The sequence below is a fragment of the Notolepis coatsorum genome (assembly GCF_963971535.1).
Source record: "Notolepis coatsorum genome assembly, chromosome: 7".
NCBI lineage: Eukaryota > Metazoa > Chordata > Actinopteri > Aulopiformes > Paralepididae > Notolepis > Notolepis coatsorum.
In genome coordinates, this window is record NC_140171.1 from 142,727,739 (window position 1) to 142,752,079 (window position 24,341).

The following is a 24,341-nucleotide window of genomic DNA, read 5'->3' on the forward strand; positions in this document are numbered from 1 at the left end:
CTACAGACGGTTAACCTTTCACTACCACACTACAGAAGGTTAACCTTTCACTGCCACACTACAGACGGTTAACCTTTCACTACCACACTACAGAAGGTTAACCATCTGTAGTGTGGTAGTGAAAGGGTTAACCTTCTGTAGTGTGGCAGTGAAAGGGTTAACCATGTGTTGTGTGGCAGTGAAAGGGTTAACATATCTCGCTCTCATTCTCTTTCCCCATCTCTCTCTCTCTCAGCCTCCCTCTCTCCTCCCCACATCTCAATCACATGTGTGTATCTGTGTGTGCGTGCGTGTGCATGCACGTGTGTGTGCGTGTGTGCACGTGTGTGTGCGTGTGTGTGTGCGTGTGTGTGTGTGTGCGCGTGTGTGTGTGTGTGTGTTACCTGCATTGTGTTTGCTCAGCAGAGACAGGCCAGTGATGATGTCGAGGGGTAACAGCAGTATTCTGACAGCCTTGGCTGTGTGATCTGAGTCGCTAGAGTCACAGGAGAAACCAACAGTCACTAGCATCCAAATATAGTGCAGATGAGCATGTGTGTGTATGTATTTATGTGTGTGTGTGTGTGTGTGTGTGTGTGTGTGTGTGTGTGTGTGTGTGTGTGTGTGTGTGTGTGTGTGTGTGTGTGTGTGTGTGTGTGTGTGTGTGTGTGTGTGTATGTGTGTGTATGTGTGGACGTGGTTGGACTACTTAACAATAGACTCCCCTTCCACCTGATGGACGCATATCATCTGTATTATTATTATTATTATTATTATTATTATTATTATTATTATTATTATTTTTATTATTATTATTATTATTATTATTATTATTATTATTATTATTATTATTATTATTATTATTATTTATTATTTATATACATATAGAATTGTTCCATATGGATTTGAATATAGCATGCTTTTAAGTACTGTAGTTTTAATGTAGTTGGTGTTTTTTATAGTGGTGTTTTTTTTTTACTGTAGTTTCAATGTAGTTGGTGTTTTTTTATAGTGGTGTTTTTTTTACTGTAGTTTTAATGTAGTTGGTGTTTTTTTATAGTGGTGTTTTTTATAGTGGTGTTTTTTTTACTGTAGTTTTAATGTAGTTGGTGTTTTTTATAGTGGTGTTTTTGTACTGTAGTTTTAATGTATTGTACGTTATATCATATTACATTATATAATCATATTATAATACATTTGTATATTATATTAAACTATATTTACACTATATACTATTATATTATGGTACTATATTATATTGTATATATCATGTACTATATATCTCATATCACATTATATATGTGTTGTATACACTATTATGTACTATACTATTATATACTGCAGGTATACTATACTGTAATGTGTACTATATGTATGTATGTAAATAAAGAAATAAAAATTTAAAACCAAACGTAAGTCTTTAGGGGTAGGGCCCGACAAGTCTAGTGCTTCTCCCTAGCCCTTTTCGGACAATGCTGCAATAGCAGCTGGTAAAACTTTGGCGATTTATGGAATGACCATTGTTATGTGTCCAAAACCCGAAATAAAAAATAACTGAACTGAACTGAACTGAATGTAGTTGGTGTTTTTTTTTATAGTGGTGAGTGTCTATGTATTGTGACTGTATGTTTGTCTTTTAACCACTGCTCAAATGAAGTTGAGAAAGGAAAATAAAGTAGTTATTTTTTTGTATCTACTTTTCTCCCCCTTTTTCCCCTATTTTTCTCCCATCCCAATTTAGTCGTTATGCCAATTCCCTTCCTGGTCGTTGCACGCTTTTGCCCCCTACTGTCGGCCTGGGGAGGGAGAAGACTACCACATGTCTTCCTCCGATACATGTGGAGTCAACCAACCGCTTCTTTTCACCTGACAGCAAGGACTCTCACCGGGGGAGTGTAACGCGTGGGAGGATCACACTATCTCCCCCAGATCCCTTCCCTGCTGAACAGTAGGAACAGCGACCAATAGGAGTCGCTGTTTACAACGACCAGGACACCCACCCCCTAACACTGCCAATTGTGTTAGTAGGCACGACTGACCAAGCCGGAGGTACCGCTGACAGCTGGATTCGATACCAGTGTCTCTGCGGTGGTAGGCGAGCGCTTAGTCCGCTGCGCTACCCAGCCGCCCCCGGAAATAAAGTACGGTAGTTTGAAGTTGAAGTGTGTGTGTGTGTGTGTGCGTGCGTGCGTGGTGGGGGGGGGGGGGGGTGTGTGTTAGTTTGCTGACCACTTTCCACAGTTAATAGAACCCCAAAAGGGGCTTTTCTGGGTGAGGTGCAACCAGGGGTTCTCAAACTTCTTTATACCACGACCCCATTTTATTTAGGATTTTTTTTGGCGACCCCACACTTAATGTATCGCGTAATTTCAATGTGGAATTAAGGAATATCAAAATAAAAGCACACGTTGTTGAACTTTATCTTGCATATTTATTAGAAAATTGTATTACAGCACTATGTTATCAATACACATTTATAAAACTAGGCATATTTAGGCAAAATATGTTGCCAGAACATAAACCAAAAAAAGGAAAAAAGACCCACTGTCACCTACCCACGACCCCACTTTGGGTCGCGACTCGCGACCCGTAGTTTGAGAACCGTTATTCTATATCAATGTGATGTTCTTGGACACTTACCAAAGGCCTCTGCGGAGAATGGAGGCAGCAGCGTGAAGGAGGTCAGGGGGATTGTGGGTATCCAACATGGCTGACAGGAGACGGCTAACCGTCTGGTCTGGGACAGTACCATCACGCTCAGGACAGCTGAGGGAAGATTTAAAAATAATTGTATTCAAAAGAAAAAAGTATAATATATTGTATTTCATAATCAAATTTTTCTCCATAAAATCATGACAGCAGATGTAAGCTTCTGTTGTGTTTGTGTGTGAGAGAGACCATGCCTACCTGTATGCAGATGTAAGCTTCTATTGTGTTTGTGTGCGTGAGAGAACATGCCTACCTGTATGCAGATGTAAGCTTCTATTGTGTTTATGTGCGTGAGAGAACATGCCTACCTGTATGCAGATGTAAGCTTCTATTGTGTTTGTGTGCGTGAGAGAACATGCCTACCTGTATGCAGATGTAAGCTTCTATTGTGTTTGTGTGCGTGAGAGAACATGCCTACCTGTATGCAGATGTAAGCTTCTATTGTGTTTGTGTGCGTGAGAGAACATGCCTACCTGTATGCAGATGTAAGCTTCTATTGTGTTTGTGTGCGTGAGAGAACATGCCTACCTGTATGCAGATGTAAGCTTCTATTGTGTTTGTGTGCGTGAGAGAACATGCCTACCTGTATGCAGATGTAAGCTTCTATTGTGTTTGTGTGCGTGAGAGAACATGCCTACCTGTATGCAGATGTAAGCTTCTGTTGTGTTTGTGTGTGAGAGAGAACATGCCTACCTGTATGCAGATGTAGGCTAAGTTGAGCCTCATTGACGAAAATGTGTGTACGATTTATAAGTCAGAAGGACGTTCATTAGAGGTGTTGTGTTTGTGTGAGACAGAATAAAACATGTACAGTATGCAGTCAGAAGGACATTCATTAGAGGTGTTGTGTTTGTGTGAGACAGAATAAACATGTACAGTATGCAGTCAGAAGGACATTCATTAGAGGTGTTGTGTTTGTGTGAGACAGAATAGGTCTACCTGTATGCAGTCAGAAGGACGTTCATTAGAGGTATTGTGATCTGGCTGTGGCCTGCTGAAACAAGAGCTTCCAGAGAGCCTGGGACTGTCCTGAGCAACATGGCCCGGAGAGGAGCTCTGGCCTGGGCAAAGAGCAGGGCCAGCAGTTTGAGGCTCTGGAGGCTCTTATGGAGGTCTGCCTTCTCCTCAGGGACCAATGACACCTTTAAGTGCTCTAAGATCGCCATGGTGACAGTTGTATACTCAGGACTGGTTCCCATGGAGACAGCCAGATGCTCTGTGTCTGTATCTGTAACAGCAGGTTCCTGCATGGGAACCTTTGTCCTCTCCTCTTGCTCCTCTTTTTTGTCCATGCCGTTTAAACTTCTCGATGAGACTGGCTGAAAGAAGGCCAGGATGTGAACAAGGAGCTGATTGGTGGCTGAGGCAACAAATAGACTCGAATCGGTTTGCAGTTGGAGGAGGGGCTTAGTGAGCTCTGTGGAGAGAGAAAGGATATGGATGTGTCATGATGATGTGTCAGGTGAACACAGTAATGATATTATCGTTTACAAATATATCAGACCGGTGCATTCCGGGTACTTTGGCTCTACTCACAATCATGCAACTTTTTTGGGGGGAAACAAAATGCCAACACTGGCCACCACTGAGTGTTTGTGATTATTGTTACATTTGATCAGTCTTTTGATCAGTCATTCCCCTATGGTGTCTCCCCGGTTAGTGGCAGAAGAGTTCCCCATGTCCCTATCTCTGGACATGTAATATTACACTAGGGATGCACCGATCCGATATTGGTATCAGTATCGGCCGCCGATATCAGCAAAATAGCTGGATCGGGTATCGGTAAAAAAATATATATATATCGGATTTAAAAGAAAAGAAATGTATACGAAATAAAATAAGAAATAACAATTCAGTACATTTATATCTATGTGTTAATTTGTGAATTGAATGAAGTTTATTTTCTGTCTTTGTTTACAACACATCAAAAACATCCTTTACAATTCTTAAAAACAAAATATATTTTAATATAAAAAAAGAAAAATGTGGATTTAATATATATATCTTTTAAACATTTGAGAATTTTTTTTTAACAATGGGTATCGGATCGGTATCGGTATTGACCGATACCCAAACTCAGGTATCGGTATCGGGACTGAAAAAGTCGGATCGGTGCATCCCTATATTACACTGATGAATGTGACCTACTGTAACACTAAGGGGTTATTACTATTTTTGGGACTTGATCGTCTTCATGATTTACATATGTAACCGGTCTTATTTGACATGCCCTGAGTGGGAGTTGAACCCCGGCCTCCCGCGCTGCGGGCGACATCGCAGACCACTATACCAAGAGGTGAACTCACCTCTACCACTATACCAAGAGGTGAACTCACCTCTGAACTCACCTCTTGGTATAGTGGTCTGCAATGTCGCCCGCGGCGCGGGAGGCCGGGGCTCAACTCCCACTCAGGGCATGTCAAATAAGACCAGTTACAGTGGTGCCCAGTGACCCGGATGCCCTGGGTGGAGTGAGTTTAGGGGGGTGAGTGTAACAGAGGTACCGCGTGTCTATCCACAGTCATGATGGACAGTGTAGTGAAGTGGCTGTGGACGTTAGGCGGTACTGCAAGTAAACTCACTCCCCAGAGGCATCCAGACCCATTACCAAGCAGTGAATACGCCTCTTGGTATAGTGGTCTGCAATGTCGCCCGCTGCGCGGGAGACCGGGGTTCAACTCCCACTCAGGGCATGTCAAATAAGACCGGTTTCAATTCACATACATCTATTTGTTTTTCCCTAAAGTTGTAGATCGTGAACAAAATGCCTCCGACCCTGTTTACTCCCCTCAAGACATTCCCCCCAAAATGAGGCATGGTGATGCCGGTCTGATGTAGAGGGAAAAGGTTTCATGAAATACAACAAAGCCCACCTGATTCAACCAGGAAGCGGAGCGCCATGGGGTGCTGCAACATGCTCCTTAGGCCCTGGATCCAGCCAATCCGCATACAGGGATCCTCCCAGAGCCCCGCCTCTTGCCAGCGCTGACTGCTATAGGCCAGGGTGAGGATAGAGTGCTCCTAGAATGGTACAGAACCTTTCAAATTGGGTCGTGTGCACTGCACAACAAAACAGGGCAAATTATTGGTCACAGCAGTGTGGCAAAACGCTGCCCTGTTGGGAGATAGGGTTTGAAGTCTTACCTGCAGCTGTACAAAACTGCTTTCACTGGCAGCCAAGAGGCCGGTGAGTTTGAGAGTGAAGGAGAGGACACTGGGATCTGACGCGGTGTTGTGAATCACAGTGGATATGAACTCCAACAGATATGGACAGACCTCCAGCAGGGACTCACCTTGACCTGGGGGAACAGGATGATGAGATGGGGTTGTTTTGGTAGACATTTGATGGTACCAAAGCACCTCAAAGGCGCTAAAAACTAAATTACAAACATCACAAAACAAACTGGTCAGACTACTGCTTGACCTGACTCCTAGAACCCACCTCACCCCTGCCCACTTTGACAACCTAGGATGGCTTAGAGTAGACGACAGAGTACAGCAACTTGCAATGGGCCTGGTCTACAAGATACACTACACCACTAAGGTACCCATGTACATGTCAAAATACGCCCTACCCACAGCTGTAAAGGAATGTGAATCACTACCCACCTTCAAAACTTCTCTAAAAGAGCACCTACGGGAGACTGCAATCTGAAACTGGCCCCTGTAAATGTCCAAACTCAACCCCCTCCAATGTACAGTTTACCAGATCTCCTCTCTGGTAAACAAGAACACCCTGAAGACTCTGGCAGGAGCACTCATTCAAGGGTACTACGACTATGCTTGCACCTCATGGTACCAAAGCACCTCAAAGGCGCTAAAAACAAAATTACGCTAAAAACAAAATTACAAAACAAACGGCCACCGTAAATGTCCAAACCCCCCCACCCCCTCCTATTAGACAGTCTCCTCCCCACGGTATGTATATATTCTCTCCCCACCGTATGTATATTTCTCTCCCACCCACCCACCCCCTCCTAATGTACAGTATCCTCCCCATCATATGTATATATTCCCTAAAATATTTTTTAGGGGCACATTTTTTAATAACTATTTTACCATTATAGTAGGGCTGGGCGATATGGCCTCTAAATGATATCGCAATATTTTTTGGCCATATCACGATACACGATATATATCGCGATATTTTTACATTTCCTCCAAAGCACTTAAAAATGCTTGATTTAACCCTTTGATGCATACAGTCACGCCAATATGATGATTATAATAAGTCCCTGCAACATATGTTTGCATTATTAAACCATGAAGATGCTTTAAAAAATAATTTTATGAAAATAAAAAAATATATTTACATCTAAGACCATTTATATAAAAACTCTTGGGTGCCTTTTTTTTGCACAGTACTGTGTTTTCTATCAACTTTAACCAAACACACACACATATATATACACACTACTGTGAGAAAATAATAATCACACACAAAGGGATAATGGCTTATAGCAGACTTAATGATTTTAGAATATTTCAGATAATGAAATGAAATGTTTATATCATCAACTATCCAGTTAGTATTTATACTGTAACGTTTGGCTACTTTAAATCATTGAATGTAGAGAGAGAGCGAGAGAGAGGGGGCGAGAACGAACGAGAGAGCCAGCCCCCCCCCCTCGGGTTTTGTTCTAGGTTCGCGTTTTGATCGTCTAAGCTGCCGTAGGTGATGACGTCACACTCGAATGTAAACAGGAAGAGTTTAACACACGGAGATGGAAACTGGATGATATACAGAAACGAATAACCAATAAATATGAAGTTATGTTTAAACTTCTGTTGTCAAGCGTTGTCAATATAACCCACCCCCTTTCCTCACGAATGGAACTAGTGTTGTGGAGTCTGCTTTGAGCATTTTCCAGGGTTAGCAGCTAACGTTAGCTAGTTAGCTTAGCATAGTCCTAATGGATAACTTGGTTAGCAGCTAACGTTAGCCCATTGCTTGTGTCAATTAAATTGCATGTTATTAAAGGTCCGCGCTGGTCTGTCTAATGAAATTACAACCGCAACATTATGTCGCACTGTACAGCCCTGGTTGTAGGCTAATGTTTTACTATTTCTTTTTATCCAATTTGTATGGATTAATTTAGGAGTGAAATGCGAATGAAGGGTTGAAATCACTACTCGCAACCTTGCCCCCAAATATTATTTTCCACTCGCACAGGCCAAATTAAGGGGCAATTTGCGATCATCTCGTCGCAGTGTACAGCCCTGAGGACAGTGTAGAGTGAGAGAGACAAGGCACGAGTCGACGTTGCAATTGACAAGTTTTACTGGAGGAATGGTACACGAGGATACACGTTACAGGGGGACCAAACAAAAGTGAACTTCAAAACACGGAAACAAAAGCCTCAGCTGTGCTGGAAAATATGGCTAGGAAGCAGGAACGGACTCACAGGGAAATACAGAATGACAAAGGGCAATTCCGCGGAAGGCAGGAATGGCATGGAACACGAAGGCATAGGATACACAGAGACACGGGGTGAACAGAACAGCACGGCAGGATACAGGGGTAGACAGAACACAATGGCGCAACGCTGGAAGACAGAGGGCGGCACAAATATATACTGAAATAATTAGACTGACAAGAAACAGCTGGGTCTGAAGGCTAGGACACAAGAATACTAATACAATGAATACAAGAGGACTAGACTAGAACAATATTACAGGGACAGAAATAATACAACAAGACAAGGACACTAGACTAATAGGCAGACATCTGAACATACTGGGGAGCACACAGGACCGATAACAAATACAAGGGGAACACATTAATACACAGTCAATAAGCTCCAGACAATGAGTAGGCAGTTCTGCAGTACCGCAAACAGAGCGCCAGAGGGTGGCAGAGGATTGTCTGTGTCCAGATGGTTCAGATTATGACAGAGTGTAGATGAGCCCAGTGAATTTGTATCCAGCAGCTATGCCCTTTTGCTATGGCTAGATAACCTAACCTGTATAATGTTACATGCTAATCCCATCTGCTCTAATGTACATCTGCGGCTTCAGGATCAGTACCCCTTGTCCCCTTCCCTCAGGCCAGCTCCCAGTTGAAGGAGAGGGAGGTAAAGCAGCAGGGCTTGGGGTTAACAAACATATTTTAAATATGCTTACCATGCATTGAATACAACTTTAGGTAATATTCACATTTAGTTACTCTAGTTCTTCCAGTAATTGCAATACCATTGACCACTGGCACATTAAATTGAGGTTGTTACAGTGGCTATAGCTAGATTTGAGCAATTGGAAAATATCTATACAAATTATTATTATTACTATTATTATAACAATTAAGAGATAGCTCGAGCTGTACTGTGTTATTACTATTATAGGACATTTTATAAATTATGTACACTATGGATACTCGAGCAAGGCAGCCAACGAGGAGAGCAGAGGCAGAAGTACCAGTACAAGAAGAAGTTGAGGACCATGAAAGCAGCACAGATGAGGAGGAAGCAGCTATGGACAGTCAATGTCAGGGACAAAGTGAGGCTCCGACACAGGATTCCACAGATACTAAGCCACCTGTAGTGGTGTCTGAGGTAGAAGATCTGCTATTGAATTGAATTGAAAACCTTTATCCCCAAGGGGAGATTCAGATGTCCATTACAGCATAGCAGAAATTTAAAAACAGTTAGTGGAAACAATTAATACATAACATACACTTATTAGTATGTGTTAAAAACAAGATGGACATAGGATAGGGATAAAAAGAGCTAAAATAGGGATAAAAGCTAAAAGTGGTGAAAAGAAAAAGAAACAAGTCCAATCATGATGTTAAATAATTAAATTAATTGGTTACAGTCCACAACCCAGCTCCTCCAGTCCACGGCAGTTGGCCCGTCCTGGCCCTGCCTGGTTGTGGAGCCTGATTAAAGGACTGCCCGAAGCGCTTTGTGGTATGTCGGGGGGGATAAGTCTGTGGCTAAACGTGGACCGCATTGCGGTCAGCTCATCATGGAGGGGGTGGCAGGGGTTCTCAAGGATAGCATACAGATTCCTCCTCGTCCTCCCCCACCACCTCCAGACTGTCCAGGTCCGCTCCCACCACAGAGCTTGCTTTTTTGACCAGTATGTTTATTTTGTCTGTGTTGGTGTTCTGACGAAGTTTGAATCACTTTATTCAAATTGAGGATTTAGTTTGAGGATAAAAAAAATAACGTTTATTAAAAACGGAGGTTCGAACGTCCGTTCGAAAAACCCTGACAAAGTTTGAATCACTTTATTCAAATTGAGGATTTAGTTTGAGGATATATATAAAATAAAAAAAATTATTGATAATTTTTTTTTATTATTTTTAAATAATTAACCCTTTCTCTGCCATGCTTATGTACATCCTTATACCATCCTCTATTTGTCTATGGAGAAGTTCCCCTTCTTTGCAGGGCTATAACTTTTTAAATTGTATTGCTAAATTGACATTACTATGGCCCATTCAACGTCAATTATCTATCGTTCAGGATGTAGGAACGTTATACTTTTTCATTCACATTATTAAAGGAGCTCCCGTCTTATACGGAGCTACTGAGAAATCTTGATCCCCAGTTAGACTGGCTGACGCGCAGTTATATTCCTGGTCTCATACCAAACAGTCCTTGTCCCAATGACACAATGCAGGCAGCTTTCTTGGAAAATGATATTTATTTGCTTCACCGTGCAAACAGAATATCCTTGTTTTTGTTCCTTAAACTGATTAAACGATAATGAATATGATACCTAATTGGATACAAACATTTCGACCTGAGACCTGCGTCGTACGTGCGTGCGGTCAAAAACCATTGCCTTTTCCGGGTCAAAACTCCTCCTCCTACAGGTGTACCTGACGCTTATATAAAAGAAGCGCCACCCCCTGGTCACATAAATCCATTGCACATTAAGTCCATTTTGGCCGTTACACACCGGCCCCTAATTGTTAAGGCAGGCAGACATAACAATTCAAAAAATAAACAAAACAAATAAGAGCCAAAACATGTCATGGATTAAGTGCATGGATCTACATTTTCATGAACCAAACACAGTTGTCACTGGCCTTACAATGGTGCTACTTGTTCGTCTGGAAAGACCTCCAGAACCCTGCCAAGTGGCCAGGACCCACGAAGAGCTGAAGAGTCCATGACGACTACAATATCTCCAGCTGCCAAACTAATTCTACTCATGTCCCAGAGAAAGCACAGAAAATCACTGCCTTCCTCAGCGACCTTCACTTGGCGGAACATGGCTTGAATGTCACCCATGAATGCCACCGGTTCCTCTCTGAAGCGAGTTAGCACTCCTGGCTCCTCCTCCTTTCCTGGTTCTTCGACTTCCTGTTCCCCCTCCTTTCCCGTTTCCTCTTCCTTTATCCACCCCTGTGTTGGTAAAAGGTGGTAGGTCAGGAAGGATTCTGTCTGCTGGAAGATCCGCCATCTTTTGCTCCACTGCACTGTCACTGTAGTGTTTGCAAAAGCTGCATTCAGCGATGATCTTCTCAGCTGCATGGGCGTTGGTGAACCAACATTTCTTCCTCACTTTAGACATTGTGTGAGTCCTTCCACCATGTCTCCGATTCTGGTGTACATGCTTGAGAATGAGCATTGAAACATGCTGGTCCTTGGAGAGAATGAGTGGAGGTTTAGCTTCCTCTGGTGTTGATCCTCTGCTCAATGTTCCTACAACTCTCAAGAGTCCATCCTCAAACGCTGTATCCAGCCTAGTCACTCCCACATTGTTGGGCAGACAGACCTCCTTGTTAAAAGGTAATTTCAAGCAGTACCTCTCCTGCTGAAGCACTGCTGAACTTTCAAATTTTTCCAGATGGCTTAGGTCTTCTCTGGACACTTCCTTCTCCTTCACAGCTACTTCTTTGAAGTTGTGTTTGTCCTGATCGGCCAGCATTTCTTCCCGTCTGCACACAGAGATCCTGTTCACTGTAGCAGAGGGAAACTCTGACTCCACAACACCACTGTTTCCATTCAGTGGACCATTAACGACCCATCCCAGCACTGTCCTTATAGCATACGGGCCATTCCAGTGACTGTTGATGACCTCCCAAGGTTCCAATATCTTGGGAGTGTTGGTTCCAATCAACAGGTCGACATTTGCTTTTAGGCGTGGGATGTGTACGTTGGACAAATATGACCATTTAGACAGTTCTTCAGGTGTCACCATGTTCTCAGCCTTGACTGGCATTTTCTTCTGTGTGAGAACTTCCGGAAGAACATAAAAGTCATCGCTGTCCAAACCAGCTACCTCCAACCCAGTCAAGGAGTAAGCTGGAACACCCGTCTCTTGCCCCATGGTGCTCAGTAGGAAGGTGGTTCCTCTGCCTGTGATATTCAGCCTCTGCATTAGGCGTTCAGAGCAGAATGTGGCTGAGCTACCAGGGTCTAAGAAGGCGTATGTTTGTACTATGTTTCCGTTTGCTGCTTTCACATTCACAGGGAGAATGGCTAATACACACCGGTCCTTACCGGCCCCTGTATGTCCACATGTTTGCAGTGAAGTTGGTTGCTGTAACTGTTCTGGAGAAAATGGTTGCCTTTTGATGTGAAGCAGGGTGGGGTGAGTTTGACCACAGACTTTGCATACCAAGCGCCTTTCGCAGTCTCTGCTCATGTGACCAACACATAAGCATGCAAAGCAAACTCCCTTTTCCCTCAGAAAGTACATTTTCTCCTTGTGCCTCTTCTCCTGCAGTTGTTTGCACTCCTCCAACGAGTGACTGCGAGCACAGCAAAGGCATCCAGCTCTCCTAGCATTCACTGTACCTGGTGTTGGTGATGTCAGCTCCTTGGCTCTCTCAGATATTACTGTGGTGGCGACAATGTTTCTTTTCACTCTGTTGGGATATGATTCAAACCTGGTGAGAGATGTTGTGCCAACCACACCAGAATTTGGATCCTGTATGTCACCAAACAGAGGGTCAGAAAGAAGGCTAACATGTTGCTCCACAAACCTGATCATATCACCGAAGTGAGCTCTTTCCTGTGTATTTTCCATTATGCCATGAGCCGTACTCCTCCATTGCTCCCTCATCTTGAATGGCAATTTTGATATAATGGCCCTCATGTTGACAGGCATGTCCAACTCCTGCATGTACTGAAGCTCCTCCATTGCATTGCAGCAGCCACGCAAGAATAAGGAGTAGGCTTGAAGTGCCTTGACATCCTCAGATTTTATTGTTTGCCATGCCAAGGCCTTTTGCATGTAGGCACTTCCTATTTTGTACTGGTTTCCAAAGTGTTCTTTAAGAAGACCCTTTGCCACTGCGTAACCACGCTCAGGAGCCATATGCTGGCAGCTACGCACCAATTCCTGTGGCTGTCCTCTTGTGAACTGCTCCAGATAATACAAAGCATCAGCGTCTGTTGCCTTTTCCTCCACTCCTTGTTCAAATGCTTTGATGAATGTTCTGTATTGGAGAGGGTCACCTTCAAATGTTGGGATATTTCGTGGTGGCAGAGACCTGGAATGCTGTTGCTGCACCAGAGCAGCAGTTATCTCATTTTGCCTCTCCATGATGGTAAGCATATTTGCAGGTTGGTTTGAATTGATTTGAACATTGTCAGTTGTTCCCATTCTGCTTTCCTGTTCCTTGTGGTTGTGATTATATTGGCGGTTAGCAGCAGTGCTATGCCATTGACCACGTTCCTTTGGTCTCACATCCACAGGCTTGTTTGGTGGTATTGACAATTGTGTCAATTTACTTCGTTGTGTTAATGTTCCAGGTTGGTATTCTCTTGCAACAGGATTTAGCTTGTGGTGTTCCCTTTCAAAATAGGAATTCATTGCATTTGAAGGTGCACGAGATGAACGCTTACTTTCAGAGGAGTGCAACACGGCCAACCTTGCAGTGCTTGCAGCCAATTCAGTGTCCACCTCTAGTTGTTCCTTTTTTCTTTTCAACTGATGCTCCTGCTCCTCCAAAGCATGTTTTTCTTTTAGAGAATCAGCACGAGCGAGAAGTGCAGCTCTATCGGCTTCAGCTAAAATCTTGGCAGATGACCTGCTACTTGTTTTAGAATATTTGCTCACAATGTTTGACACACTGTCATTTGGAGCAATACCATCATCCATTAAATGCAAATCACCTTCAGTTGTTTTACCATCATATTTATCATGTACATTCGTTATACCTTCAATATTTGAAACCCACAGTTTTGCATTTGAAATACACTCATTGATTGACAACATTTTTGCTTTAAACCAGGTGTCTTGTTCTTCTTTTTCATCATGTAACGTATAACCCAACAGAAGATTGTCATGTATGCATTTCGCCTCATAACACACCTGATTCAAATCTGTAAGAGCATTCTCTACTTTTTCCTTCTCATTATTTAACATGAAACCAAGAATTGAATCTTTTATCTTGGCTGCCATGTTAAATTTACGTTTTCTGCTGGCAACCAATTTGCCACAATGTTCTGCAACAGCCTTGGCAGTCATTTTAACGACACGTTTCCCAGTGACGTCACCGCTAACAGCGGAGCGCGCTGTGGTCTCCATGGAAACGTGTGATGCCGTTTTGCGCGTCGCCATGTTATTAGATTGTCTGACTTAAAACGAGACGGCTGGTGACGAGTCGCGCAACATAGTCACTACAAAAAAGGTCCGCGTAGTCAAGTGTTATTCCTCTTCAGCAACCATGGATTTACGCTCAACCCCAAGTTATGTGTGCACACAATTTTACATGGCCATGTATTTATATAGCGCTATTCACATACCTCCTTGCGTTGGGTACCATGATGTCGCCTCACGGAACAGTACTCGCGGTCCAGTACTGATCCTCAGCCACTTCGGGTCAGCACCTCCACACAACAACAACAGCAGCTCCTCGCCTTCCTCCGGTGGAGATTCTCCGACGTCCCCTAACGCATCGAATCTTCCCCAGTCTCCAAGCAAGAGTCCAACTGGTGCGTGGTTTTTGACTAATATTAAAGGAGCTCCCGTCTTATACGGAGCTACTGAGAAATCTTGATCCCCAGTTAGACTGGCTGACGCGCAGTTATATTCCTGGTCTCATACCAAACAGTCCTTGTCCCAATGACACAATGCAGGCAGCTTTCTTGGAAAATGATATTTATTTGCTTCACCGTGCAAACAGAATATCCTTGTTTTTGTTCCTTAAACTGATTAAACGATAATGAATATGATACCTAATTGGATACAAACATTTCGACCTGAGACCTGCGTCGTACGTGCGTGCGGTCAAAAACCATTGCCTTTTCCGGGTCAAAACTCCTCCTCCTACAGGTGTACCTGACGCTTATATAAAAGAAGCGCCACCCCCTGGTCACATAAATCCATTGCACATTAAGTCCATTTTGGCCGTTACACACATATTCATACTAAAATACGGTCTAAAGTATAAATATGTTTTTATCGTTTTCTGCAGCATTCTGCAGAACGTGATTTATAGCCCTAAATGCATTATATTGATGATCAAATACAGTTTGATAGCGATCGGCACCAGATAAAAAATGTCAAATGGAAGTGCTTCTAGAAGTTACTACTTATCATCTGATGTTGACCGGATGGGGGGGGGGTCGTTTATAATTCCGTGGCCAACGTTAGATGATTCATGTAGTGTGGGTGATATGATCATTAGAGCAGTTTGTATCGAACACGGTAAAAATAAACGCTGAAACTTACCCCAGTCTCCTCGGGCCATTGGGCGATGAGCGTGGAGCAAAAAGATTCCTATTATGGGATGTTGAAATATGCGATCCATCTCCAGGTTGTATAATAGTATATACGTCCAAATCATGTTGTTTATCGAGTTATTGGTAACGGATCGCTATCCATTGTGTCGAGCTCGAGTCCCGGGAGCTATAGCGAGTGGTCGGACAGAATTTGAGATTGCATCAGGTGGGGGTTGCGGAGCACACTCGTTGGCTGTCAGTGCCATTTTGGCTAGTTCCTGATCGAGTCATTGAATTTAGGTTCTTGATGGAGGATGATAAGGGCGAGATTGTGGGAGAAATAGAGAGGTTCCTTCTGGACTCAGGGTCTCTGGAGGTTTTCACTGATGGCTCTGTGGATCCTGAAAGTGGGAGGGCAGGCTTTGGGTGGTGTGTGCCTCGGTTAGGGATCGGTAAGGGACAAAGAATATCTGATGGCAGCTCTGTATTTGTGACAGAGTTGCTTGCCATTCTCTGGGCATTGTGGTGGGTGGAGGAAGTGGGACCAAGCCAGGTGATTATATGTTCTGACTCGGCTGCTGCACTGATGGCTCTGAGTGCAGGTGGGTCTAAAGCTCGCCCTGATCTCATTCAGGAAATAATGTTGGTTTTATATAGGATTGCGAAGGCAGGCTGGTCAGTGGAGTTTTGTTGGGTTCCGGGGCATGCTGGGATTGTGGGAAATGAGATGGCTGACTCCCTTGCCAAACAGAGCCTGGGAAGGGAGGAAGAGATAGGCATTTCAATGGGAAGAGTAGAACTCAGAGAGAAGATAAAGAAAGGAGTTGAGGCTGAGTGGCAGGCTGAGTGGGAAAGGGGGACCAAGGGAAGGCACTATTTCTCTCTGCAGCCTCGGGTCAAAATCAAGGTGGATGGATATGGGTCTAGGAGTGATAGGGTGAAGATGTGTAGATTGAGGCTGGGACACTGTGGGTTGAACAGTACCTTATGCATTGTGGGAAAACATCCAGATGGGCGGTGTGAATGTGGAGAGACTGAAACTGTCTGGCATGTCTTCCTAGTTCCTAGAATGTGAAAGGTATAGGAAAGAGAAGGAAATCTTTTATAAAAGTCTGGTAGAGTTGGGAGTCTCTTCCTTCTCTCTTAAATCTTTCTTTGGCATGGATAATGAGAACCACCAGCTGATCACAGAGGCAGTGCTGACATTTCTGCACGCTTCAGAGTTGTACCAGAGGATATAGCGGTATTGTATTTATTAGTATTGGACAGGCAAGAGTTTCAAGTTTCAAGTTTCTTTAATAGTTGTCATACAGAAGTACAGAATACTTTCATACAAAATGCTTCTTACTGTTACGCTCCAGAGACTGCGCTAGACAAGATAGTATCAAATAACATAGTATAGCATGTAATTTAGAAGTAGGAAATGAGGTCACAGTGTTCAGTATAGACATATGTACAATGTTCGATGCAGAATAGACGTAACTGAGTTACCATATATTATACAACGGCATGCAAATTTCTCGATTCTGATTGGCCATTCACACGTCTTTATTGGTAACAATCCACGGTCCTGGGCTCAGGACCCGCCCACAACCAAATCACATAACCCTCCCCGGCTCACTCCGGGAGAAAACAGGATCGCGGAGATCAAATGGTTATGTTGAAAGCACCATAACGACTAAATATGAAGCGATTCTGTCAAGGGGAATGTGTTAGTATTTTAAACAATGTTGGATGATGTAATTGATGGGTCTTGACTCAATCTAGAACAAAAGAAAAATCGCGGATTGATTGATAGATTAATTGATTGATTTAAATTTCTTCCTTCCTACTTTCTTGCAGCGTTCTCTCTCACACTGTCCGACGCTGGCGTACCCACAAACACACACACACACATACACACACACACACACACACACACACACACACACACACACACATACACACACGCACACACACACTGTGACACACACACACACACACACACACACGCACACACACACACACACACTCCTGTCTGCAACAGCGGGGGAGTCAGACTGAGAGAGAAGCAGCGCTGTTTTAAGTGAGCATGGTCTATTGAATTGATTGATTGGTTGATTGCTAATTTTATTACTGTACCCCTGGTTTCCAACTGGTTAAGTTTAGGCTAAAAGAAATAAATAAAAAAATAGGGCGAAGAAAACGTTTTTTTCCTATAGGGCAAAGAAAACGTTTTAATACATTTTCAATCAATCATTCCAATAATACACAGTTGGATGTGTTAGTTGGTTGGATGCACTTCAAGCTGCTTCCACATGAGGCAACTTCTCTCAATCATTCCAATAATACACAGTTGGATGTGTTAGTTTGGTTGGATGCACTTCAAGCTGCTTCCACATGGAGTTGTGGGAACTACTTTTTCTGGCGGATGGTTTTTTCAATAAATCTTCGATTAATGTGTGTTTATTGTATAGAAATAAGGTTGGATGAATCTGGCAGTTGTATAAAAGCTTTACACCACGTGCAGTCGTGATTTGTGACCAATAAACCATGCCTAGGGGGGTCTAACGACCCTCGGCTGCGCCTCGGGCCTAACAACCACCCCTAGGCATGGTTTATTGGTCACAAACCACTCCTGCGTGTGATGTAATGCTTAAATATACAATACTATGCAGTGTACTAATGTACAGTACTATATAGTGCAAAGCAGAAATGGGATGAGGTACAATTTAGGTACAATTTACAGTAAGGTGTACGAGTTGTAGTGCAATCCTTCATCAATAAATATAAAGTGTGGGGAGTGGGTGCTACAGTGTGTTTGTTTAAAGTGAGTGTGTGCTATAAAGTGTGTGGAGTGGGTGCTACAGTGTAGAGTAGACAGGAGCAGAGAAGAAGGAGATAGAGTCGATAGTAATGTGTTTTGAAGATGAGAAGAAGAAGAGGGTAAACAATCAAAAGTTGGTTTACCAGAGGCCTAACTATGGCACACCACTAGCGTAGTATAAGAACTGAGGAGGGCAGTAATACGCCTGCTGGAAATTCAAAAGAAGAAAGAAGAAGAAGAAGAAGAAGAAGAAGAAGAAGAAGAAGAAGAAGAAGAAGAAGAAGAAGAAGAAGAAGAAGAAGAAGAAGAAGAAGAAGAAGAAGAAGAAGAAGAAGAAGAAGAAGAAGAAGAAGAAGAAGAAGAAGAAGAAGAAGAAGAAGAAGAAGAGCTCATCAAAAGAACTGCGGAGGGCAGTAATACGCCACGATGCGTCTACACTGCCTGAAATTCTAAAGAAGAAGAACATTTGTGATGTCACAGTATGATGTCATAATCAAACATTCTAGAACATTTGTGATGTCACAGTATGATGTCATAATAGACACATTCTAGAACATTAAATGTTCTAGGATTGTTGAATATATATATTCAACAATTGTCTCAAGATCTCATTGTAGATAGACTGTCTATCCTACAACACATAGACTGAAACCTGCATTTCTCAACCAAGGTGCCTTGCCTACCGTTTTGCTGTGGAAAGGTGAGTGTCCACAACGGCTAGCTAGCTGTTCTACTTGAATACTGAATGTTAATATTGAATCAGACAATATTGAATACTGAATGTTAATATCAGACCATATTGAATACTGAATGTTAATTCAGGTTGACAGTTGACATCATTTGACAGTTGACAGGAGGCTGGAAAGTTGATTTAAAGGGGACATGCATGGGTGCCCCAGTGGCGAACCACATAACGTGCTGAGTCGCGGCACGGCCGGAACCCGTCGTTATTTGTCGAATGTCTTCCCCCCACTCTGTCTCCCGATTCACCTCTCTCTCTCTCTACTGGACTGCCCAGTAGAATAAAGCGATAAACGCTAAAAAATAAATCTTTAAAAAAAAAAAAGGGGGACATGCATTATAAATGCCTTTTTTCTGTGTTTAGCATGGTTTTATAGTAATACAGGTTAGTATCAATGGGTCTGTGTCTCTAATTACCATATTGACTCATCAGTCTGTGACGTCGACATAGCATTGATCTGCAGTAACGCCCCCTCTATGGTTGTAGTGCAGTGTAGGGCTGGGCGGTATGGTCTAAAATTTATATCACGGTATAATTTGAAGCATAGACGGTAACGGTATATATCACGGTATATTCATTTATCTTAAAATGTCTATATAATGCTTCTGAAGGGGTAAAACACTGGCAGCTATTACTGTACTCTTGTATTACTAGGACATATTTCACATAGTACAGAGGTATTTTAAGAACATTTATTGTGCAAAACTGCCATAGAAAAATGCAAACCCCTTTCTCAAGTTACTTCCATCTCTGAAAAACACTGTTTTCATTAAATACAATCAAATCAAGCGACACAAAGTGAAAATAAAAACTACAGCAGGACAGGAGGTTTCTTTCCCTCAAACAACTCAAACACAATACAACTCCAACATAAGTTAACTTTAGTGTACATGTTTGACAACGTAGAGAGAGAGAGAGAGAGAGAGAGAGAGAGAGAGCGAGAGAGAGAGAGAGAGATAATAGGTTTGAGTTTGAGGTTTGAGCTTCCTAAGATGCCGTAGGTGATGACGTCACACCAGGATTTGTCAACACACAGAAACGGGAGCAGCCCCGATGGATAAAGCTATATAGAGAAACGAATAGCCAAATAAATGTGAAGTTATCTTTGAACCTCTGTTGTCAAGCCTCGTCAATATACCCCGCCCCCCCTTTCCTCACTAATGGAACTGTGCCGGTGTGGTGCCATAATTTTACCCCACCCCAATTCAATAACTTGCGTGTGACTGCTCCCACCGGCCGAATATTGCCCCGATCCTCGCGAGAATAAATCCACGGGTACCTCTCGGCGTGCCGAAGCTTTTCCTAAATCACTTCCATCATCGAAAACGAGGGGAAAAGGTCGGCTTGCGACCCTGAAAATGTCGCGTGATTTTAAAAACGCTGTATTAAGTGAGCCTATTATGGGCTCCACGCGAGCTTTCTACCGTGGGTACATCTGGGCGTCCCGCAACTTTTACTCATTCACATGTAGCCCCGAAAATGCTTAGAAAAGGAAAGCCGAAAGCGTGGAATAAACTCGCCGAAACAGAAAAGTGTCCCACGGGCGCGCCGTGATTCCGATCCGCGTGAAAATATTCGCGGCCATAGAGGAGACCGTGGGACACCTTTTTGCAACCGAATATGTGTCTCGAATTTACTCCCACGCGGCGCGCAAAATCGCACAAGAAAATCGGACCAAAATGAACCAATGCTCCAGCAGTATTAACCAACGCTGACTGGTAACATTATGGCAAGGGGTAGGATTTTGGCACAACACCGGCAGAGTCACATTAGAACGTTAGCTTAGTGGCTAATGTGAGTTAGCTTAGAGGCTAACATTAGCCCATTGCTGCGCTAAATCAAGTCTCCTCTCAGCCTCCTTAGCCAAATTGAAATGCCAACACTATTATGGCAAGGTCCGTGAGCAAGTGGAGAAAACCTCAGTACAATTAAACACTATGCAACGACCACTGCAAACGTTGAGTGAATCATCAAGTAACGTTAACGTCATTGCTACTTTAGAGCTGCTCTAGTCTACCGGTCACAAGGTATAGGAGTCATTCTACAGAAACGCACACTTTTCTGTTTGATTGATTGATTGATTGAAAACAGATTGCAGAATGGGTACAATACAGTACAGCTCAATACACACAATTGTTAAGGAGATGCAGACCAGAGAAAGACTTTCGTCTCGTTTACATCAGGGTCCCCCATTTTCAATTCATCAGGACATACATGACATACAGATAGACAGTACTGCTACATCTATACATTTATGACATACCAGATTTGCAAATACAGTACTGTTTGTGATACAAAAAGAGTCCAGAAAAGGGAGTATATACATTTGACGTAGAAACTGTACATTGGAGGAGGTTGGGTAGGAGGGGGAAACACTGTACAAGCAAAACTGTACATTGGAATATTGACAACCATACTAGGTCATTTACTGTACATTGGAGGGGGTTGGGGGGGGAACACTGTACAAACAAGCAAAACTGTACATTGGAATATTGACAAAACCATACTAGGTAAGTTACTGTACATTGGAGGGGGTTGGGTTAGGACATTTACAGGGGCCAGTTTCGAATTGCAGTCTCCCGTAGGTGTTCCTTGAGAGTGGTTTTGAAAGTGGGTAGTGATTCACATTCCTTTACAGCTTTAGGTAGGGCGTTCCACATTGATGTGGCATAATTGTGTAATAACTAGAGCTGGGCCGTTAACGGCGTTAACGTGCTGCGTTAACGTGCTGCGTTAACGCTATACTAGTATCACGCGATAATATAATTAACGCATTAATCTAAAAAATCTTTTTTTTTTAACATTTTTTTAACATTTTTCTTTTTTTTACCTTTATTTACCCAGGGTAGGTTCGCTGAGCACAGATGCTCTTTTTCAGGAACGCCCTGCTTCACATTCACACAGTTCCATTCACACCTGGGAGCTGCCCAGTACAACCACAGTTGACACCATTGGCCACTGAGCAACTCCACTGGAGCAGTTGATTCAAGCCATGTCACATAGTTCAAGTTTGAAATGCTTCTTTCTGTTTTGCTCCTGAGAGTGTGCTAGATACTATACTGTACTGTACTGGTAATATTATTTATTTGTGTTAACTTCTGAATAAAACAACTTATTACACACAAGTACATCTTATTGAACATTATTTTGATATTTCATTACCAATTATCATAGCAAAACAGCTTTTTCAAACAGTCTGTAATGCATTTTGGAAACGGGAGATGGGCTCATGGTGTAATGGGCCACCTGGCCTGAGAAACATAAGGAGGAAAGAAAAAGTAAGGACTTACTTCTGGTCATTATTTGGGTAGAACACACATATTTTGAATGCCTTTGGCATTTTTTTTTTTTTTTTTGAGCCATTTTAATCTAGATTAATCTAGATTAAATCCAGGATTGCAGATAGATTAATCTAGATTAAAAAAATTAATCTATGCCCACCTCTAGTAATAACGTGTTTAGTCCCTTGTTTAAGCCGAATCTGGGTTTAACATGATTTGTGGAGCTCCCTCTGGTGTTGTGATCGTGGTATTCACTGACCTTTGGGAAGTATTTTGACATGTACATGGGTACCTTGGTCGTGTAGTGTATCTTGTAGACCAGGCCCATTGCAAGTTGCTGTACTCTGTCGTCTACTCTAAGCCATCCTAGGTTGTCCCCAGCCTTTGCAGAAAGCATACACTTTAAACAGACTTTGTAGTCACATTTAATTTATATATTTGAATAATGTAAAATGTTCTTTGAACAATTATACCTATTTGAGGCAAGAATTGGGCAATATTTGTTTTTAATCAATTATATGAAATTCCAAGTACAAGAAAAGTGCTTGTCCCCAATGTCATGTATTGAGGTTTAGGGGCATATTTAGAGTTTACAAATATATTTCTCTCCCATTTTAAATGCAAGAATGTATACACCACTATCACATGTATGAAGTGGCTAACATAAAAAAATTAAATACTAACTAAATATTATAAATAATATAATGGAAATAGCTGTCCCCTGGTGTCATGTCACTGGTGTTACCGCTTAACAAAAATCCCTATTCTGAAAAAAATCCAAAGACTTGTGACATCACTTCCTACTTCCTACGTCCTACTTCCTGAAGAACTGTGAAGAAAGGTACATTGTGAGTCTGCTGTCTTTTTTTCAAATGTTGGAAATGTTCTCATTTATCTCATAATTTCATACGAGACATTTAGCTAGAGTCACTGGTATGGCCTATTTTTTAAGAAGATATCAATACTCAATAATCAATACAAATTGATTAAATTACATATTTTAGTGAGTTTAGTATGATTAGCAACATGTGGTTTGAGGTACTGTAGCTGCCATTTTGTAAAATACAGATTTCATGAAAATGGTCACTGGTGTTACAGTCACTGGTGTTACTGCTCTTCATGGTAACACCAGTGACGACCAGTAATACCAGTGACTATCTTGTGTAAATAAGCTTTAGTAAAAGCTTTTAAATAAGTTGTTATGCATACAATATAACTCATTAGTACCCATTTCATGATCACAACTAAATATAAATTATATAAATATATATATATAATATATATATATATAAAATAAATATATATAAATAACTAAAGTTATTTGACTTAATGTCAGTGATAATCTTTGGTTTTGTACTAAATACACCATTTTCTATCTCAAATAAGTAATTGATATTGAATAAAACAATCTTTAGTGTTCTTTGTGTCACTGGTGTTTTATTGTGTCACTGGTGTTACTGTGTTTTTTTTGGGTCATATGAAATCAAACGTGTCACATTTTACTTGTAAATGATTTTATATCAATTGACCTTTGCTTCATTCAAGAGTTAGGATGTTAAGGATACTATCATTACATTTGTATGACTGTCCTTCAAATATTGTTATTATTTTTATAGCAAAGATATGATTGTGTTAATAAGCAAACGTCACACAATCACACTTTTCACAAACCTGATTAAAATCATTAAGCTCTCATTTATGTGGATTCATCAAGTCAAAGGGTTAACCAATATTGTAACTTAAGTTTAAATGTAGGAAAATTAACTATATTTTAAGACATGTTGCTATTCCAAAAGTGTGCGTTTCTGTAGAATGACTCATAGTCAAAATCCATACCGTAGTGCAAATTTATACCGTTTATACCGTCCACCCCTAGTGCAGTGTAACCCGACACTTCCTCACAAGGGTTTTCACAGGCAGAGAACGAGCGAGAGGGAGGGAGAGAGAGAGAGAGAGGGACGGCGGGAGGGACTGCAGAAGTGTGTGTAATGTCACGAAAATGTGAGTCTCTCTCTCCCACGTCGGACACACACACATACACAAACTTGACTGCGTGTGTGTCGGGGACGTAGGCATAGTGTAACCCGACACTTCCTCAAACGGGGTTTGACAGGCAGAGAACTAGCAAGGAGAGGGAGGGAGAGGGAGAGAGATAGATAGAGAGAGAGGGACGGCGGGAGGGACTGCAGAAGTGT

The 24,341-nt window shown here is 42.2% G+C and overlaps 1 protein-coding gene across 1 annotated transcript in view; it reads right to left on the minus strand.

The window, feature by feature from the left end:
* The window catches only part of brat1 (BRCA1-associated ATM activator 1), a gene marked incomplete at its 3' end in the record, with an annotated part of 67,189 nt that overhangs the window by 39,171 nt on the left and 3,677 nt on the right, over positions 1-24,341 (minus strand). Inside the window, exons 3-7 of the mRNA XM_084318420.1 lie at positions 5,833-5,987; positions 5,562-5,709; positions 3,628-4,105; positions 2,620-2,745; positions 384-475 (exon numbers count right to left, since the gene is read on the minus strand). Of these exons, the coding sequence (XP_084174546.1) occupies positions 384-475; positions 2,620-2,745; positions 3,628-4,105; positions 5,562-5,709; positions 5,833-5,987 (999 nt within the window). The remainder of the gene's footprint in view (positions 1-383; positions 476-2,619; positions 2,746-3,627; positions 4,106-5,561; positions 5,710-5,832; positions 5,988-24,341) is intronic.